General features: G+C 36.7%; 1 protein-coding gene across 3 annotated transcripts in view; it reads left to right on the top strand.

The window, feature by feature from the left end:
- VPS13A (vacuolar protein sorting 13 homolog A) overlaps positions 1-13,712 on the top strand; it is a 240,558-nt gene extending 226,846 nt beyond the window's left edge. The window contains exons 69-73 of one of the 3 annotated variants that reach the window (XM_044265856.1): positions 5,889-5,974; positions 8,747-8,870; positions 10,859-10,963; positions 11,184-11,258; positions 12,292-13,712. In XM_044265856.1, the coding sequence (XP_044121791.1) occupies positions 5,889-5,974; positions 8,747-8,870; positions 10,859-10,963; positions 11,184-11,258; positions 12,292-12,342 (441 nt within the window). In that variant the 3' untranslated portion in view covers positions 12,343-13,712. The remainder of the gene's footprint in view (positions 1-5,888; positions 5,975-8,746; positions 8,871-10,858; positions 10,964-11,183; positions 11,259-12,291) is intronic. The other 2 variants (XM_044265853.1, XM_044265852.1) reach the window with 2 other exon arrangements.
- Positions 13,713-18,462: the final 4,750 nt, after the last annotated feature.

Genomic DNA, 18,462 nt, shown 5'->3' with positions numbered 1-18,462 from the left:
ACTTCATCACTGTTAAATAATGTTTATTCTATTATATATATATGAAATCATTGAGCTTTGAGGTAATGAATTTCTACTACATCTTATCATGAAGCTTGCTTGAATGCCTTGTTTTTCCTGGGCCATAGCCCTCAAATCTCTCATGTTTAAAGTGAATTAGAAAAGGTTTTATCCCTAACCTTTAAGCAGGTAACTCTAGGAAAGTTATATATTTATTGACTACATCTTTGTCTGAAGATTGTTTGGTTTAAAATTGTCTGTTTCTTAAATAATTGAGAAATGCTGGCATTTACCATTTTAGGATTACCTGCCTAAATTTTATTGTTTTTAAAAATAAGCTTAATTGTTTAATATGTTCATAAACCTTTCCTCTTTCCCCATTATCTCCTGACTATTCAAATTAGCCGATCTATAAAGCCAGCTATTTGTTGTTTAATAGATTGACTTGCCTGAGAGAATTCTTACTCTTTATTTTTCTTCTAGGTGAGTTTCATTTTTCTCTTACACTTCATGTTGCTAGCTTGAAAGAAAAAAAAAACTGTTACCTCCATGAAATTCTAGTCTTCCAAGAGTCAGATACTGATCAGATTTTTTTTTCCCTGAACTGTGTGTTCTTATCCTTTATCCCTTAAATATATTTCCCATGAAGCTTAGCACTTTATATTGTTTGGGATTTAAAGCCTTCCATGTTTATGATTTATTCCTAATATCTGTGTTACCATATTTTGCTTTGATCTTTCAGAATTATTTTTGTTGTAGAAATTTGCTGCTTCAGAGCATTTAGATGATTTGCAAGTGTTAGCAATGTTCTCTGCATTACTGTAGTTTCCAGCCTGTTTTTCTAAGTGTTGGGACTGATCTGATAGGACATGTGGCTGTTAGTAGAGGGTAACCCTGACTCCACTGTCTTACAAGTTCTTACCTCTTGTGTTTCTGAGTTTGTGGTCACTTCTGTGTGGATTTATTTGTATCTAATAAACTAAGACCTATATATTCATCTTTTCTAATGCAAAAGGAACCCTTTTACCAATAACCATGCATTTTGATTGTTGTCTACAAGTTCTGCCAATTATCTGTAACAGTTTGTGCTTCTCTAAGAAAGTCCTCAGTGATAAGTGATTCCTGTATACTTTAATGAATAAGGAGAAAATTGTTTTTTATTTAACCACTGCCTCATGTTAAATGAGGCTAACATGTCTAACATACTAGCTAATGTACTTGATACTTCAGCCTGATTATTTGGTATTTCAGCCAAATTTTGGTCTTTGTGCAAAGGCCCTACATAGTGATTTCTAGCCCTGGTTTTGCTAGTGCTTCATTTATTTTGAAGGGTATCACAAATTATTTCAAGAGACACATTGATACTGAATATCTGTTTTGGAGGGAGGAAGATAGGCTATTAACACTAAACTATATGGACCCTGTTAACCTAAACAAAAATCATCCCTCCTGCGGTGTTGAGCAGCCTGTCTCAGCAGCGTCCAGCATCCAGGGATACTGAAGACATTTTTGAGGTCCCGTGGGAAACGTGTGACTGACACCATAGGAGGAAACATCATGGTATAGTGAAAAGCCCTGGAACTAGAAGTTGAAGAAACCACTTTTCTGACCACATGTATCAGTATGACCCCGAGCAAGACACTCAGCTGTTACCTAATTACCAGGGTTGCTGTGAGGACCGGGTGGGTAAGACACTTAACCTGGTCCTCCACTGCTTCACGTGCTAGTGGTGCATGCTTACACAGAACTTTCCTACAGGTCTAAAATCTGGAGTTTTTTCCTTAGGATAATTTCCTTAGATAAATCTGGAGTTAAATGATGTTTTGAAAAATATAAATTTTCCATATAGGGCACTTATAAAGACAAATAATTAGGAAATTGCAGTCAAAGGCATGACATTTGTAGACTTTACAGCATGATGGCAGATGATGGTTGATAAATTGTCAGATTGTCTCTCATTTGCTCCCATTTTTCCTTGGGACTTAGTTCCAGAGTTTTAGCTTCTGCTTACAGTGCTATTCTTATTCCCTCTGTACCTGTTTGTAATGGAGACCGGCAAAATTTTGCTGTATAGGGAGTTATTTTTGACATTTATTCAAATCTATCCATTCTGATAACAATATAGTTCATTGTATGTTTCAAAGTAGACAACTACGACCATAATGTCTAGTCATCTTTCAAGTGCTGCATTTAAGGTTTTTGGTGAACTCCAAAAAACATGTTTGAATGACTTTTTTTTCTAAGATTTTTAGCTCTTGTTTCTTTCGGTACTACTGTGACTATTGACATTGGTTTAATTGCTTATATGCAGAGGTTAGGTTTTATTTAAGTTGTATCTGAAAAGTGGAAGGCGATGAGAAGCAGGGTCCTCTGTAATGCCCATATTTAAAACAATATTGAAATAGAAGTTAGGTATTTGGAGGTAAACCATAGCTTGTAAGCTGTTTGAAGATTGTGATCTATTAATGGGGCATGTGGACCCTTGACTCCTGGTGGTAGTGATGTTCTTGGGGAGATCAGCATTTGTACTCTTGATGTTTTTTGGCTTGGTTATGTAGAACAAAAGAAAATAAGCTTTAAGCTAATTTCTTTACAAATACAAAAAATAACTGAAAGAAAAAGTTGTAAATTTAAAAATGAAACTTCACTTCTTCCCCCACTATTATCATTTTCAAGCCCAGGGATAAGCGCTATTAGATTAGTGTGTAACCACCAACCCCCACAGAAATTTCCCATGGATATGTAAGTGTACACGAATGTGTTTCTAGTCCTCCACCATTAATTCCCAGTAGTTTAATTTCTTTTCACTGAATATGTCTGCACATCTTTGATATCAGTATGCACATTGCCCTTTCTTTTCAGGACTACATAATGTCCCATTGTATGGCTAAGCTATACTCTTACAGTCCCTCTTAATGAAAATTTAGGTATTTTTATTTTAACATAGTATTACTGTGAAGACTTCTGTGTGTATATCTTGGCATACTTTTTTTTAAAATATTTTTTATTTATTTATTTGACAGAGAGAGAGAGATCACAAATAGGCAGAGAGGCAGGCAGAGAGAGAGAGGAGGAAGCAGGCTCCCTGCTGAGCAGGGAGCCCGATGCGGGACTCGATCCCAGGACCCTGAGATCATGACCTGAGCCAAAGGCAGCGGCTTAACCCACTGAGCCACCCAGGCGCCCTATCTTGGCATACTTTTGCATAAAATAAAAGCAGTCGAATTCTTGACTTAATGAGTACTTTTAGTTGATTTGCATTTTCTTGATTTTGCATTAAGTTGAACATTTTCTCATGTGTTTATTGGTCAGATCTTGTGTTTTGCTGAACTACCTGTTCGTAAGCTTGTGACACATTTTCCTATTGGTTTACTCAGTTTTCTTCTGTTGATTTATTCATATTTCTCTGTGTTATGAAATTAGCTCCCTATCTCTGTATTGACAGATATTTTCCCAATTCTTTGATTTTTATGTTGTTACTTTCTGATTATTTGCTTACTGTTCTACTACTATATAGTGTTTAATTTCCATGTACGTAACAATTTTTTTACATTGTGGTATGGGCTTTGCATTTTATATTTAAGGCTTTCTCATTTAATATTATTAAAATGTACTTTTTCTAGTAATTCTGTAGTTTCATTTTGTATGCTTAAATCAAATGATCCTTGTGGAATTCATGCGGTATAGAGAGAAGTAGAGACCCAGGTATTGCCAACAAGTTGCCTGAAACGCCATTTATTAAAACATGCTTTTCCCCCACTAATTTAAAATGCAATCTTGATTTTATATATTCCATGTTTTGGGATATATAGGATTTTACAAAGTCCTAGTATGCATTTGGGTCAGTTTCTGGAATCTGTACTCTTGCTGTTGACGTATCTCTCTGTATAACTCCTAGTAGCACCAAACTGTTCACTGCTGTAGCTTGTAAACTGTGTTCCTGTCTGCTGGGATAGTTCTCTTTTCATTCATCTTGTACGTTTTTTTGGATATTATCACCTTTTTTTCTAGATAAATTTTAGTATAATTTTGTCAGAATATTTCCATCTCTTGCCCCCAGAACAAACTAACACAACCATCTTGTGACTATATCGGGGGGTGTAAAAATTGGGGCTGGGGAAAGGGAATGACATTGTTAATGAAATTTTCTATCTAGCAATATGGTAGAGATTTCCATTTTTAAATTTTCCATTTTTCCCCTCAATAGTGTTATAGCTTTTATCACATAAATCCTGCATGCTATTTGTTAAACTTAGGCATAAATGTTTATCTTTTTTATTACTCTTTAAACAATTTTTTCCTTTCATCTCTCAATTTGATATTGTGTTTATAAGATAAAGTTACTGGGTTTATGTACTTAGGCTTTCTAAACTAGACTATCATCTGCAAAAATTCTACTTTTCCTCTGCAATTTTGATACTTCTTTCTCTTCATAATTTATATTTTCTTAAAACATGGCCCAGTTCACCTAGTTTTTCAGATTTATTTGCATAGATTATTATCTAATAACTTACTAATTTCTTTTGAATCTTGCTTATATCCCTTTTTTGTTTGTAACTCAAGGAATTTGTGTTTACGTGCCTTACCTCCTACAGCAAATAGTAAATATACTCTTTTTTGAGTATTATTATCTTTGAAGTTAGAAAATTCTTCCATGCAGTGAATCTGTATGCCTCATCCTGTTGTTGTAGTCACTGCTTTTTTTTTTTTTTTTTTTAACTTTGTCTCCAATAAAATGAAAATTACTCTGGTAGCTTTTTCTACTAAAATTATTATGAAGTTACTTGTTAGCATCTTCTAAGCTAAATAATTTTGGTTTTGCATATAGCCTCATGGAACACAGTTTTCTAAAACCTTTATATCTCTTCTGGGATTTTTTTCAGGAGCCTTAACATTTTGGCTAAATTCTTAACTTACTTCCTGTTGAGGGATCTGAGTCACAATTACATTGTTTGCCTTTAAAAGATAGTAGTCTAGCATACTATACATTTTTTGCCAAAGTAACTCCATCCTCAGAGCAAATAGTATTTAGTGCAGAACTTAAAATGGTAATTGTATTTTGTTTATATTATGTATAGTATTGGGGGAAAAGAATTGTTGACAATGTCATGGATAGATAGTGTCTTTTCAGCAGTCTTGAAAATAAAGGCTGTTGCATAAGGTAATTAGGTCCGCAGGTTCCAAGTTTGTCCAGAAACACTCTGCTCCTTATTTTGTTTTTAAGATTTTATTTATTTATTTGACAGAGATCACAACTAGACAGAGAGGCAGGCAGAGAGAGAGGAAGAAGCAGGCTTCCTGCCAAGCAGAGAGCCCAATGCAGGGCTCGATCCCAGGACCCTGGGATCATGACCTGAGCCGAAGGCAGAGGCTTTAACCCACTGAGCCACCCAGGAGCCCCACTCTGCTCCTAATTTTTGAATGAATTATGAGATTGGCAAAGAAAAGCATGTTTGTAAGGCAGATAGGAAAATTCCAGGGAAGATGCAAGATGGGGCTAATACTATATTATGTTATACATACATGTAAATATGTGTTAGCATGTGTTTTTGTACATTTTATCCTGGAAAAAATGAATATGCTAATTTAATAGTAACTTTAATAGGTTCAATTTAAACTTTGTGGGTAATAACAATATCTTCTAAAAATCCAGCATTAACGATTGAAATAGCTGCAATTGAGTCATCTTGAGTAAAGCAGTGCAAAAAGGTGCTTTTAAAAAGGAAGCAGCAATAATTTTGTGAATACTCAATTTTATGATATATTTACTGTGTAAATATGTTAATAATTTGTCCCCCACTGAGAAATGGCTTCTAGAGGATCACAGTGCATTACTTGCATTAGAATAGAAATAATAATGAAATTCTCTCTCTCTCACCTTTTTTTAGGTCATGGAAAATGGAAGATTTGCAAAATATAAGTATTTTACCCATGTCATGATCAATAAAACAGATATGCTAATGATAACTAAAAGGTAACTTTCTTTCTGGAATGTAATTTGTTGAGAGGTTAACTGAGAAGCCACTCATGAAGAGAAGCAGTTGACATTCGTCATTTGTTGCAGATAGTCACACTGATTCCTGCTAACTCTGGTCCTCTTGCTCTACAAGCCTTGTAGCAAAAACCTTCCATAAATTCATATTTAGCTTTGTACAGATAAATGCACAGCCATGTACAAACAATTTAATACTTTTTCAACTAATTTGAATAATACAGAAATTCCCGTGAAACTATCTTCACACTACCATTTTTTCCCCTCTGAAAAAGTACATAATTCAGATTACCCAGAAGTCCTCCTGTGATATCTTTTCATTAGCATGCGTAGAAACTCACGTAAGTACATTCACCAATGGAGACAGATCAGTTCTTACATGGATACTCCCAACGATAGCCAGATCCTCGAGTAGACTGCAGACAGTAGAGCTACATGCAAAAATACAGCCTCAGAGGGGCTAGTGTTTGCAAGTCATTGTTAAACTGAGGAAAAGAATGAGCTGGTGCAGGATTAACGTGGGGATTTCTGGATGGATAGCAAAGAGCGAAATTGTGCCTGAATAGGCTGAATAGAAAGGAGTAGTCAATAAGCCTGTGTGGTTTTGTTCACTATTGAAAAGAAGTTATATTAACATCTTGTTAGTTCAAGCTCACTGTTGAACTTAGCAGTCATTTCTTTTTTTTTTTTTTTTAAGATTTTATTTATTTATTTGACAGAGATCACAAGTAGGCAGAGAGGCAGGCAGAGAGATGGGGGGAAGCAGGCTCCCTGCTGAGCAGAGAGCCCGACGTGGGGCTCGATCCCAGGACCCTGGGATCATGGCCTGAGCTGAAGGCAGAGGCTTTAACCCACTGAGCCACCCAGGTGCCCCTTAGCAGTCATTTCAAATGTTTTTCATTCTAATCATTTCTGAGTCTAAAATTTACAGCACTATCTATTTTCTTATTTAAAAAGTAACACAGAGTAAAGAATTTACACAGCATTAGAAGATGAATAGGTAAAGTGAGTCTTCATTTCATCCCAGGTACCAGTCCCTCTTTTCCCTGTCCCAGAGGCAGCCACTTGTTTCCTTCTAGAAATAGTCTCTGCATATACAAGCATCACACATGTGTATCTTAATGTAAATGGAACTCTGTCAATATACCATTCTTTGCTTTGCTTTAATTTTTTGCTTTAGATCAATGTTGATAGCAGCATATGAACATCTTCCTTAACTTTAAAGGACAACTTAGCATTCATTTAGAAGTATGTACTGTATTTTACATGTAAGTTGTTAATAAGCTTTTATAATTAGGGGCAGAGCTTCAGCGGCCATGTTTGTTCATAGCGATTTTCATTCGTGTTTCCATTAACCCTCTCTCCCATTGATGACATGAAGTGTGATTCATCACAGTTGAACAAGAGCCAGTTGCAAAATTTAATAGTTTACAATTCAGTTTCTAGCATTTGAAAACTGACCTTCTCAACACAGTAGACCTCTTTAAAGGAAGTTCTATAAACCTTTATGAAGTGAGGGAAGTGAGTGAGTTGTAGTTGACTAAAAGGTAGTATTCATACTTAGCATTTCTTTTCTTTCCAGGTTTCAGATTTGAGGATTAAAGGGTCTGTGAATTGGGGGAGGGGGCACAGAGTGCTTCGTGCCTGCTACAAGATTAGCCTATCTTAGATTTTTCACATGGTTGAAATGTGGGAGGACCCATAGGTTTGTTCAAACAGTCCCTGTAATCCAGGATTGGTGAAAGAGGGGGCCTGAGACAAAAGGTTGAAGTGAGAGATGTAAGTCCTAATTAGCTTATTCCTGCCAGGAGCCAGCTCTGTAATGTAATCCCTTAACTTAAAGTATGTATTTCTTAAAAAAAAAAAAAAATCTAGTTGTACCTAGAATTGATGTTTCAACCAGAAAGAAGAGCTGGGAAAGTAAAGGCCTTTGAAGAAAGGATTAAATAGAATTATTATAGACAGAATACATTTTTTTCCTCTCAAGGTGGGAAAATAATTTTAAAAGGCTTTTTTGAGGTAGGTTGATAAGCTTATTGCATGGAGCCTTGGAAGCATTCTAAAGCATTAATTACCTGAAAGTTCTCCAAGATATTAACTAATAATAGGTTCTGCAAATTTTTTTCCATTGTGTATAAAGTGCCTTACATATTTGACTCTAGAAGTACATTCATTTTTTTAAATTTCATTTTATTTTTTCAGTGTTCCAAGATTCATCGTTTATGCACCACACCCAGTGCTCCGTGCAATATGAGCTCTCCTTAATACCCCCCACCAGGCCCTCCCAACCCCCACCTCCCTCCCCTCCAAAACCTTCTGTTTCTCAGAGTCCACAGTCTCTCTTGGTTCATTCGTTTTTTTCTAACATAAATATGTTGTGCTATAAATTTCCCACTAAGCATTGTTTTAGCTATGTCACACAGATTTTGTTATGTTGTGTTGTATTTTCATTCTCATTCACTTCAAAATACTATCTGATTTCTTCTGAGATTATTTGATGCATGGATTATATAGTAGTATGCTAATTTCCAAGCATTTAGAAATATTCTTTCTGTTACTGGTTTCTCATTTAATTTCATTATGATCTGAGAATGTACTTTGTATGATTTCAGTTCTTTTATATCCCTCAAGGTTTTTTATGACTCAGAATATGGTGTCTCTTGGTTAATGTTTTATGGGTACTTGCAATGAATGTATATCTTGCTACATAAGTGCCTTTATTCTACAGTGGATTCTTTTTTGTTTTTCCTCCAGTGGTGTATTGTTTGTAACAAAAGGAACATTTGGACAACTTACCTGTGAGTGGCAGTATAGTTTTGATGAGTTTACCAAAGAGCCATTCATTGTTCATGGGAGAAGATTACGCATTGAAGCAAAGGTATGTTGAATAGATTTTTTTTTGAAAACTTGGAACTGAAAATAATGCACTGAAATGGTCCTCTACTTCCCATCTCTTTTATAAACATTGTTTTGTCTTATTGTGGTTTTCCTTTACACCTCCTGTCTTACTCAGGCTTAAAGAAAAGCAAGCTAGGCCAAGAAAAAATGCCAGACTCTGTGCTTTTGCATTGACAATAATGTTCCTGGGCCTTGGCTTTCTAGAACCCCAACTTCTCACTGCTGTTTAAGACACGAAAATGAGAAAATCATTTGTATACCTCAAAATCCCTAGTGGTCCCATACAAAATGTTTTTTCCTGAAAATCTTAAAAACTGACTCTTGAAAACTTGCCTTTTTCTAACAGACAGTTATTGGTACTTCTTTTTCTTTTTATAGGTATTAACTTCCCAATTCCATTCTAATCTTGAGGGCAAGGGCCATCTCTCACTCTGCATTGATTACTAACATGGCGCCTGGTACTTGAATGTAGATATAATGAATTGCTAGTCATTTGGTAAATCAGCAGAGACTCAGTATCCATTTTTAGTCTTAAAGATTCCACGAAGTATTTTAAGCAATACAAAGAAGTACAAGATACTGGGCCCCAAGGTATTTGACCAGATACCTTTGCATCGGGGCACTTTGGCACTGGCTGTATTAGTAGGAAATACTGTAAATGATACAGCCCAAGTAAGTTTTGTTCTTTGTTGTTTTTGTTTTATTTTGATTTTGAGGATTTAACTGGCTCCTGTAACTGAAAGTCTTCAAAGTCTGTATCTGCTAGTTTAGATATGCTCCAGCGATGCCATTAGCGGTTACTCTCTCTCCCTTCCTCTCCTCCTTCATTCTCTCCTTTGCCACTCTCACTTCTAGGTTCTACTTTCCTCAGTGTTGGCTTCATTGTCAAGTCGGCCAGCAGATGTTCCAGGTTTATATCCTACTAGCTCAGCAGCATGAAAGCTTCTCACTGGGTTTCACTGGGCCACCTTTGGTCACATGCCTATCCTGAGCCAGTCATTTTGGTTAGAGAGCCTGTATGAGCCAGCTGGCCAGGTGAGGGTCATGGGATCACCATGGTGTTTCCGAGAAGGAAGGGTCAGCTCTATCTGAAGTATTTGGAGTGAGAGAAGGTGAGAAATATTACCCAAAGGAGATTCAAAAGTTGTTGCTTGAAGAAGGCTCCTTAGACACAGGCAGGCAGAAACAGACGTTTTCTGGGCTAGCCTGTAGTTCATAACTGCCCCAGGGCCTTGTGTTTAACCACTGAAGATCATGTCTCTAGTCTTACCACTCACTCCAAAGACAGAGGCAGCTCCTGAGTAGACTGGCTCTTTGTTCTTGAGGAACTTAGACCAACTTATACATTGGGAATTTCTCTGATTCAATCACTCAGAAAATGAAAAGCCCTACGATCTTGTGCAAGGTAATGAATAGTGACTATGCCTATGCCTATGACTTTTTGCCTGTACGCTTGCCTGGCTTTTTTCATATCTTTTTCTTTCTCCAAAGATAAATTTCTTCTTACCGTCTTGGTTTCTTTCCCTTCTACCTTTTCTTGAAATCCTTAATCAGCAGGTTTTTTTTTTTTTTAAGTAAAAGAATCTGTTGTCTTCTAGAGTCTGTGTTTACATGGATGTTTGAATTACTTAGAGACATTATTTGACCAAGAGACCCTCACATTGCTTCCCCTGTAGCTCTGCCCATAGTTAATAGAGATAAACATCACCCTCCTCTTTAATCCTGTTACTTCTGTTTACCCTCTCATGCTTCCTGTCCACCATTAGCTCTCCCCACTGAATAGAACACCAGAGAAGCATAAAAATTAGAGGACAATAAAAAAAAAATAGTAGAGTGCAATAAGCTTAAGTTACATTCTTACTGCATGACGGATTTAAAATGTCAGAAATTACATACATACACAACCCCCTATACAACACACCTGTGTATATTACCTTTTAACTGAACTCATCTTGATTTCATGGCCAGATACCAAGAACTATCTGGAGGGGAGAACACTGCTCTGACTTACCTCCTCATCCTTTGGATAAACCCTGTATGGCTTTGGCAATTGAAATCTCAAAGCTTTTTAACGTAAGCTTAATTATAAATGGATATGGTAGAATTTAGTCTTTTTTTTTTTTTTTTTTCCATTTGTGTTTGAGTCTTCTTGGTTCTTCATTCTTGGCTTTTTTAAAGGTACATGATTTGGGTAAGGTGGACACTTTAAACACAGATTTACAGAACTGTGGCATTTTTTAAATCCTATTTCTACAACTGGATTTTCATTTTAATGAAGTTACTCTCTTTATAGGAGCGGGTGAAGTCTGTGTTTCATGCCAAGGAGTTTGGAAAAATAATTAACTTCAAGACCCCAGAGGATGCTAGGGTAAATATAATGAATCTCTTTACTTAAACAGATAGCAGCTTCTCATTCCAAAGGCATGTAATAAGTTGGACTGTTTTCTAAAGCAGATAAGTTTTGTTTTTAATTTTGTTTTTGTATTTTTACGGTTTTAGTATATGTAACTAGATGTTTCCTCAAGACTATTTTTCATTACCACCTTTCTCAGTTTCTCTGTAATACATTTTTCATTTAATCTCTGTCATCATGTTATTTTATCCCAGAAGGTTGGTTTTTAATCTTCCTGCTCTCCCAGAAACATCCAGAGAAGGCTACTGGGCTCAGTTCTCGTGCTCTGTTTATCTTAGAGACAGTCCTGCTAAGTACTTCTTTCATTAATAGAAGCACATAGACCTCTGCGGAAGCATCTCATAATGAGATAACCCTAATATTGCCTCTGGGGCTTTCATCCATTACACAGGCCCAGTGGTAATAGATATTATTGGTAGGAAGATTTGCATTATATTTGCATTTTATTTTTGCAATTTCAGAGCCTTTTAAGATAGAAAATATTTGTATCATGAGAGCACATAAACTGCCCAAGAAGGTTGCTCTCCAGCTAGCCACTCTAGAATTCTGTGTAATTACTCCTCCTCCAGCAGTAGAATTCTATATATGGAATCATGAAGATTTGTGACACAGAACTGACATTGTTGGAAGAAAGGTTGCACAGATAGTTTTCACAGTATGCCACAGTTATTCAGCTGGCTGCCAAATGACTCTTCTCTCTCAGGATGATTTATTTTACTTTTCTTATTCTGAAGATGCACATTCAAGTCCAAAGACCTTAGAAAAATATTATTCTTATTAGTAAATCAAACCTGGTACCATTGTCTCTGAACTTCTGGACTATTTAACTGAGGCGAGTAATGTCTTAGGCAGGATGAATGTAATTATTGGCCATGAGTATACACCTAACCGAAATAGAAAGCCATCTTCTAAATTTATACTCATTACGTTTTGAGTTTCATTGCAAGTTCATGAAATAAGCAAATGTTGATTTATTTCCCCGCAACAGTGGATCCTCACAAAACTAGAAGAGGCAAGAGAACCTTCCCCGAGATTCTGATGGAGAACACTGCCTGAAGAGACACAGCAATAAATTATTAGAGTTTCAACCTTGTACCTTCCACAACCAGTTTGGGAAGTATAGTACAGAAGTAATTTCAAGTACTAAAGAAATTTAAAAAAAAAAAAAAACACACACACACACACACAAAATCAGTTACAATCAGGTAAAACAATCATGTGATTAAACTATTTCAACTCAGTGGGGATCCAGTTGGTTTTCTAACTTGAATCATGCATCTAGTTAAAATTCTTCTACTTTATAAAAGAAGCATTTCTTTTATGAATCTTAAATATTTGCTCCAAGTGGTTCTCTGCAGTGTGGAGAAATTGCCCATATTGTGCACCCCCCCCCAACCATGGAGCCTAAGGTTAATGTTTCTGGTTTGTATTTTAAACTTACATCATGCTTATTTCAGACTCCCTGAATCAGTGACAGGAAAATGATTAAATCAAACATAGCCTCAATGGTATCAAGAGAACCTTAGTGGTGGTTTCTTTAGAAACATGAAATTCTTTTTACAGATAAATATTTTGGTATTATTTTCCTTATTTTTTTATAAAGGATGTGTTTGAATTATACTTCCATAGCATGACTATGAAAACAACCTTTTTTAATATAAAACAGATTGAATAATACCCCTTCAAGCTTCATCTTAAGAAAGGCTGGAAGAAATGAGTATCAGACCCAAAAAGGAAGAGCCCCTTTCAGAACTTTGAAGCCTTAGAAATACTTCCTCATGCCAACATCATGGGATCTACTTGGTTTACCCAAGTCACGTTTTTAACAGATTGCTGACTTTAATGGAAAATTCCTGAAGCCTTAATAATACCAACTCTCCATTCACTGATAGTGTGAAATAGAATTCCCACCATCTGACATACAAGTTATGCTTCAGAACAGACAGCCCTTCTTGTAAGTAAATGTCTCTACCCTGAAGAGGCGATTACCTGTTTTGTTGACAGAAGACTGGGAATTGCTGCTGTGTTTTCTCTACAGTTATTTAAATGAGAATCATTTTTGAAAGCTTGTCAGGACAGAAATCATGGGCTATGTATTCGTTAAAAAAAGGTCACAGGTTTTTTTTCTTGGTTTTTGTCCAAGATCCTTGTACCTTAATATTAATGGACTTTTTCAAGTAAAAGGGGATGAATATATGATTGTGAAACCATGAAGAGAATGATCCAGTGTCTTATTTAGTTATCGAATAATGCAGAGTATTTGATGCATGTCGTATGTGTCATGAAATTATTATAAACTGTTTCTGGGATTGGAGACTCTGTATAGTCAGTGATTGTGAAATTCTTCTCAGGGTCTTCAAACCCTTGCTTTGTTGTAAAAGCTAAAATAAACAGCATGCCAGACTGTAATTGTATTTCTTCCTGTCCGAATCCTACTGGTTTTCCTTTGAGGTTGTAGAAACACATTGTTTATTATCAATTATTTCCCTCAGGATGCTTTTTTCTTTGCTGAACATAAACTGACTCAAAAGATGGCAAATTTCATATCCCATGGTAGTGCGTACTCCCATGATGTCTTTGGTTCAGAGCAACATAGACATTTTCTCTGTTGCTCAGCTCCTCTGATTTCACATACATTAAAATTAAAACTAAAAGTTTTAGTTTTAATTTTAATTTTAAAATTTAATTTTAGGCCAGAAAACTTTGATCAGATTGTCGCCATTTGAAATGTTGCTTTACTGGAGTTCCATTCGGTGCCATTAACCAAATACCTCTTTACCTACTACAGTTTCATGATTTCATTCTCAGAAAAGATACAGACACATAAGTTCTTTGGTGTTCCATGGTAAAGGAGAAAAGCCGAAAAGAGTAAGCAAAAATTTTTTTAGTATCCTCTGGAGAGCAGCACAGAATGGGTCTCGTAACTAGTACATATGCAAAGCCAACCTGCCTGTTTTTCCTGTGTTAACTTACCAATGAGGACCTAGAAATATCTTCTATTTTTGAGAAGTGGTCTACCCATCATCAACACCTCCTGTCACTTTGTTTCTAGAGTAGGAAGACCCACAATTAACAAGAAGAGTCGTTTATCAATTGTCTTAGGCGGTTGTCTTCATCTAAATAAGTCACGTCGGTAGATGGCTAGATGAAGAGCCGGTCTTTTAAGCATAACATTTTATAATTATGTGTTTGATTCTATATTTGTGAACATTACAGAGTCCATGATCTGACTTTATTTGAAAATAATCTTCTCTGAATTCTATTTAACATTTAATGGATCTCTGTTTGAGAGCTTTAAGCTACTTCTGGTTGGTTGGTAAGTGCTACGGAGTGAGATCCCGAGTATTGTGTCCGTTCTCCATGTAGTTAGCTCGAGCTCCAGCCCCTTACTTCTAGCCCAGCATCTAGTCTGTCTGTGATGATTGTGTAAATCCCAACACAGAGTATCTGTTCCCTGCCAACTCTCCTCTGAAAAATTATGATCATTGGAAATAGCAACTTTGATTTCTGGTCCAACAAGAAGCTTCTGATTTCTTCACATTTACAAAATGACTGAACCCAAGAACATGTGCACTTCTCCGTTGGCTTCCCTCTTACTGTGTATGTACAGGCTGCTTTTTCCCTAGAGTTAACAAGACCTTGGGATTTCTCCTGAGCTCAGTTTAACACAACCAAGTTATTTTCTGGTCCCTAAATAATCATTAGCTGCTCTAGGCAGTCCTTCCTTGGTCCACCACCCTTCACAATCCTAACCCGTGACTAAACGGTCCCGTGGCCTCCAAATAAGTTAGGAATTCCTTCTTACTTATTTCCATCATAATTCGCTTGTGTTTTTATGATGATAATAACAGTAACCTTTCCCAGTGGATATATATGCATCTAGCTTATCTCTTGGAAATATTGTGGTATTTTATTCCTGTCTGATAAAAAAACTGAAGACTCAGTGCTGAATTTTCTGCACCTCAGTTACTCAGTCACCACTTGCCAGTGTTAAGTGAGTCCTCAGGCCAAGTCTCGGCCCATGTATTAAAAAGCCTGGGACCGAAGATGCTAGGCTAATTTGCTATAAGCAAATTAGTTATAAGCTAATTTGCTATAAGCTTATAACTGCTTATAGCAGTTGGAACTGGGTGCCCCGTCACTGCAGATAGAAGTAGCCGTTTGGAACGGGATGTTTTCCTGTTCCTGCCAACACAATTGAGAGAAATTTGTCTGGGTTCCGAGGCCATTGCTTTTTACCTTTTCTCAAGATCAGTCCAAATCCTCAAGGACAGTGGTTTTCAAGCTGTAGGTCTTAACCCATTAGTGGGCCATAAAACCAACTTCACATCTCAAGGCCAGCCTAGCTTTAAAGTGGAATAGAAATGAAAATAAGAGAACATTGCATATAACAAGGTTAAATTGTTTCCTGAGATGTTTCCTAAATAGTTTATATGCTATGTGTACTCTGTCACAATAGAAAATGTTATTTTCTATTGTGAATTGCATTTTTTTCAAAAAGGGCAAAACAAAAAACCTTGAGAAAAACTGCTGTGGGAGGCGTGGGCCACACGCGGATTGTTGGAACAATCTGGACGGTGTGGAACCTGGCCTTAGAGAAGGAGCAGCAGATCCACAGCTCAGGGCATCTTCAGCTTGTGAGCACCGTCTTTTTCTTTGGAGGGAGAAGATAGGATGGCTCTTGTTTTGCTTTTTATGAGATATTTTCCTTTCCTGATGTATATCCGATGCCCTCAGGTACCAGAAAAAGCAAAGTTAGATCTGCAGACAGCACCCCAAAAAGTCCACAGGCTTTTAACGAGATATTTAACCAGAGATATTTCAACCTGTCTCCCACTAATCCTCTTCCTAGGATTGGGCAGAGCAGTTCTCTCCTTTGATGAGCTTGCTCATCCGGCGTCCCTGTGATTCACTGGAAGGTGGTAAAGGCCCTTAAAAATGGGGAGCTTAGCTACAGGTGACACTTTTGTGGGGTCAGAGTACGTGTTCTCTGGAAGGTGCTCAACACACGCTGGTGCCTTGCAGTTGAGTGAAATAAGTGGGTTTCCTCCTTTCTTTAGATTCCAGGTAGAAATAACCTGCAGCCCTTATTCAAGGTTCAGGACAAAATCCATTCAGTCTCAGTTTTTTCCATGCTATTGCCCAGTATCCCCTGTAGCTCCTTCACATGCCCTTCACCCAGGGCTTTGAAATCCTACCCGACTGCTGATGGCTGACCAGTCAAGCCGCGTTTAATCCGTTGAAATGTGTATGGTTCGTTGACTCTGTAGTTTTGGTCATTGGCCAATACAACTGTGAATGAAGACCTTCGCTCATGCTTTTCTTTCTGGCACAATTGGTATAAAGGAATACTTGTTTCAAGCTGATTCTGCAAGCTGGCCACCCCACAGGCCAAGAAGATGCTGGATCCTCCTGTTACACACCTCCTTCGTGTTTCTTTAATTAAAACCTTTTCTACTTTATTTCCTATTTTGTTAAAAAAAAGAAAGTGACATGTCATTTTAAAAAAAAAGTTTTACTTTAGAAGTATGGATTCTTTTTAAAAAGCATAATAGCATTTTCAAAAAAAAAAAAATCATCTTGGTTACCCAAATAGCTATATAACAAGTGTAACTTCAAATTTTATAGTTTGATATGTGTGTACTTAAATTTTTATGACTTTATACAATATAAATGAACATGTACTCTAGTTTAATATCCACTATGATATGATCTGTCGATCTGAAAACGCTGTCACTGAACACTCATTACTGCTGTTCTGATACCTCAGTAATGCGTCCCTTCCAGTGAGGTCCTATAACAAGAAATCCTATGAGAGTTCCACAATAAAAAGTCTAACAATCAGTACTATACCTAGAACTGCTGGAAAGCACCCCCGTCTCTTATTAAGTCATCATACTGTCGGTGTCCATCGGCTACCCAAAAGTTGTATTTAGGGGGTGAAAAGACTCAAAAATGTAGATTATATTGAAATGTTCTGAGTATCAATAATTTTATACACAAACTATTACAAATCATACCTGGGGCTTCTTTCAAGGTTGGGTAGATTGTTATAGACTTTTAGAAAAATGGTCATCTCTGTATGTGAATATGTGTATGACAAAGGAAAATGGGTTTTTCAAGGAATACGCACTTCCTTACTAATACTTCCTTGATAATTTTTCTGTTGACCAAATAGTCTGTGCTTCTTTGGGATGCTTACGGTTCTTTGGTAAAAATATGGTTATTGATGATGTTAATTTTTAAAATATCTATTTCTGCATCACTGCAATATTTCCTTCACTTCTGTGTTCCTTATACGCCTAACATGGGCTCCAGACCAGTTGCCTATTACAGTCTCTGCCTTTTTTTTTAAATGTTGATAAATTATAAACATAAACATTTATAGTGAAGTTCCTCCTCTTGAAATTGAACTTGGTCTTTTTTTCTTTTTCCTGAAAATTGATTAGCCATACTCACTAATGACTTTTTTCCTTTAAAAAAAAAAAATCATTAATTTTTGTCCTTGGTAGAGTGAGGTTTCTTGGTCAGATGACTCCTCAGGGGTAATGTATACTTTTTCCAATAAAAGGGGTCAAGTAAAATTTTCTCATCTTCAGTCTGCCTCTGTTTTTAGTTGTTGGGTAGAACCAGAAACATTACCAGTAAGTCCTCCCTCACCTCTCTAAACTCTCTCTCTTGGGGGCCTACATAAATGTGGATAACAAAGAGATTGGCTAAACTCCTGATTTTTCTAGAAGACAGCATTCCAGCCCAGCATGGTCCTTGCAAACTAAAAACCTGTTGGTTAATACTTTGTAAATTGTTAAGCAAAGCACCAAGACTGTGCCTCTCAACCTCAGCAAACTTCCAATGGCTCGTTTCCTCGGGAAGAATGGGCACAATTTGAAGGAAGGGGTAGGAGAGAATGTTTTTACTTGCATAATTAATTAATATTTGGCAAAGATAATTACTTTGCCTCTGATATGGAGAGTTCATCCTTTGCATGACTTAAGAAAATACTTTGTTATTACTATTCTCTGTTCTGGTTTATTAGATAGCCTTCCTGCTACTGGATTGATTAAAAGCCCATCATTTTCTTAACATGCTTTGTCAGCTGAAGGTAAGTTAAAAATAACAATTCAGGGGCGCCTGGGTGGCTCAGTGGGTTAAGCCGCTG

Source organism: Neovison vison, chromosome 9 (assembly GCF_020171115.1).
Source record: "Neovison vison isolate M4711 chromosome 9, ASM_NN_V1, whole genome shotgun sequence".
NCBI classification, from domain to species: Eukaryota; Metazoa; Chordata; class Mammalia; order Carnivora; family Mustelidae; genus Neogale; species Neogale vison.
The sequence above is the reverse complement of the archived record's forward strand: the minus strand, read 5'-3'. Positions and strand labels throughout refer to the sequence as shown.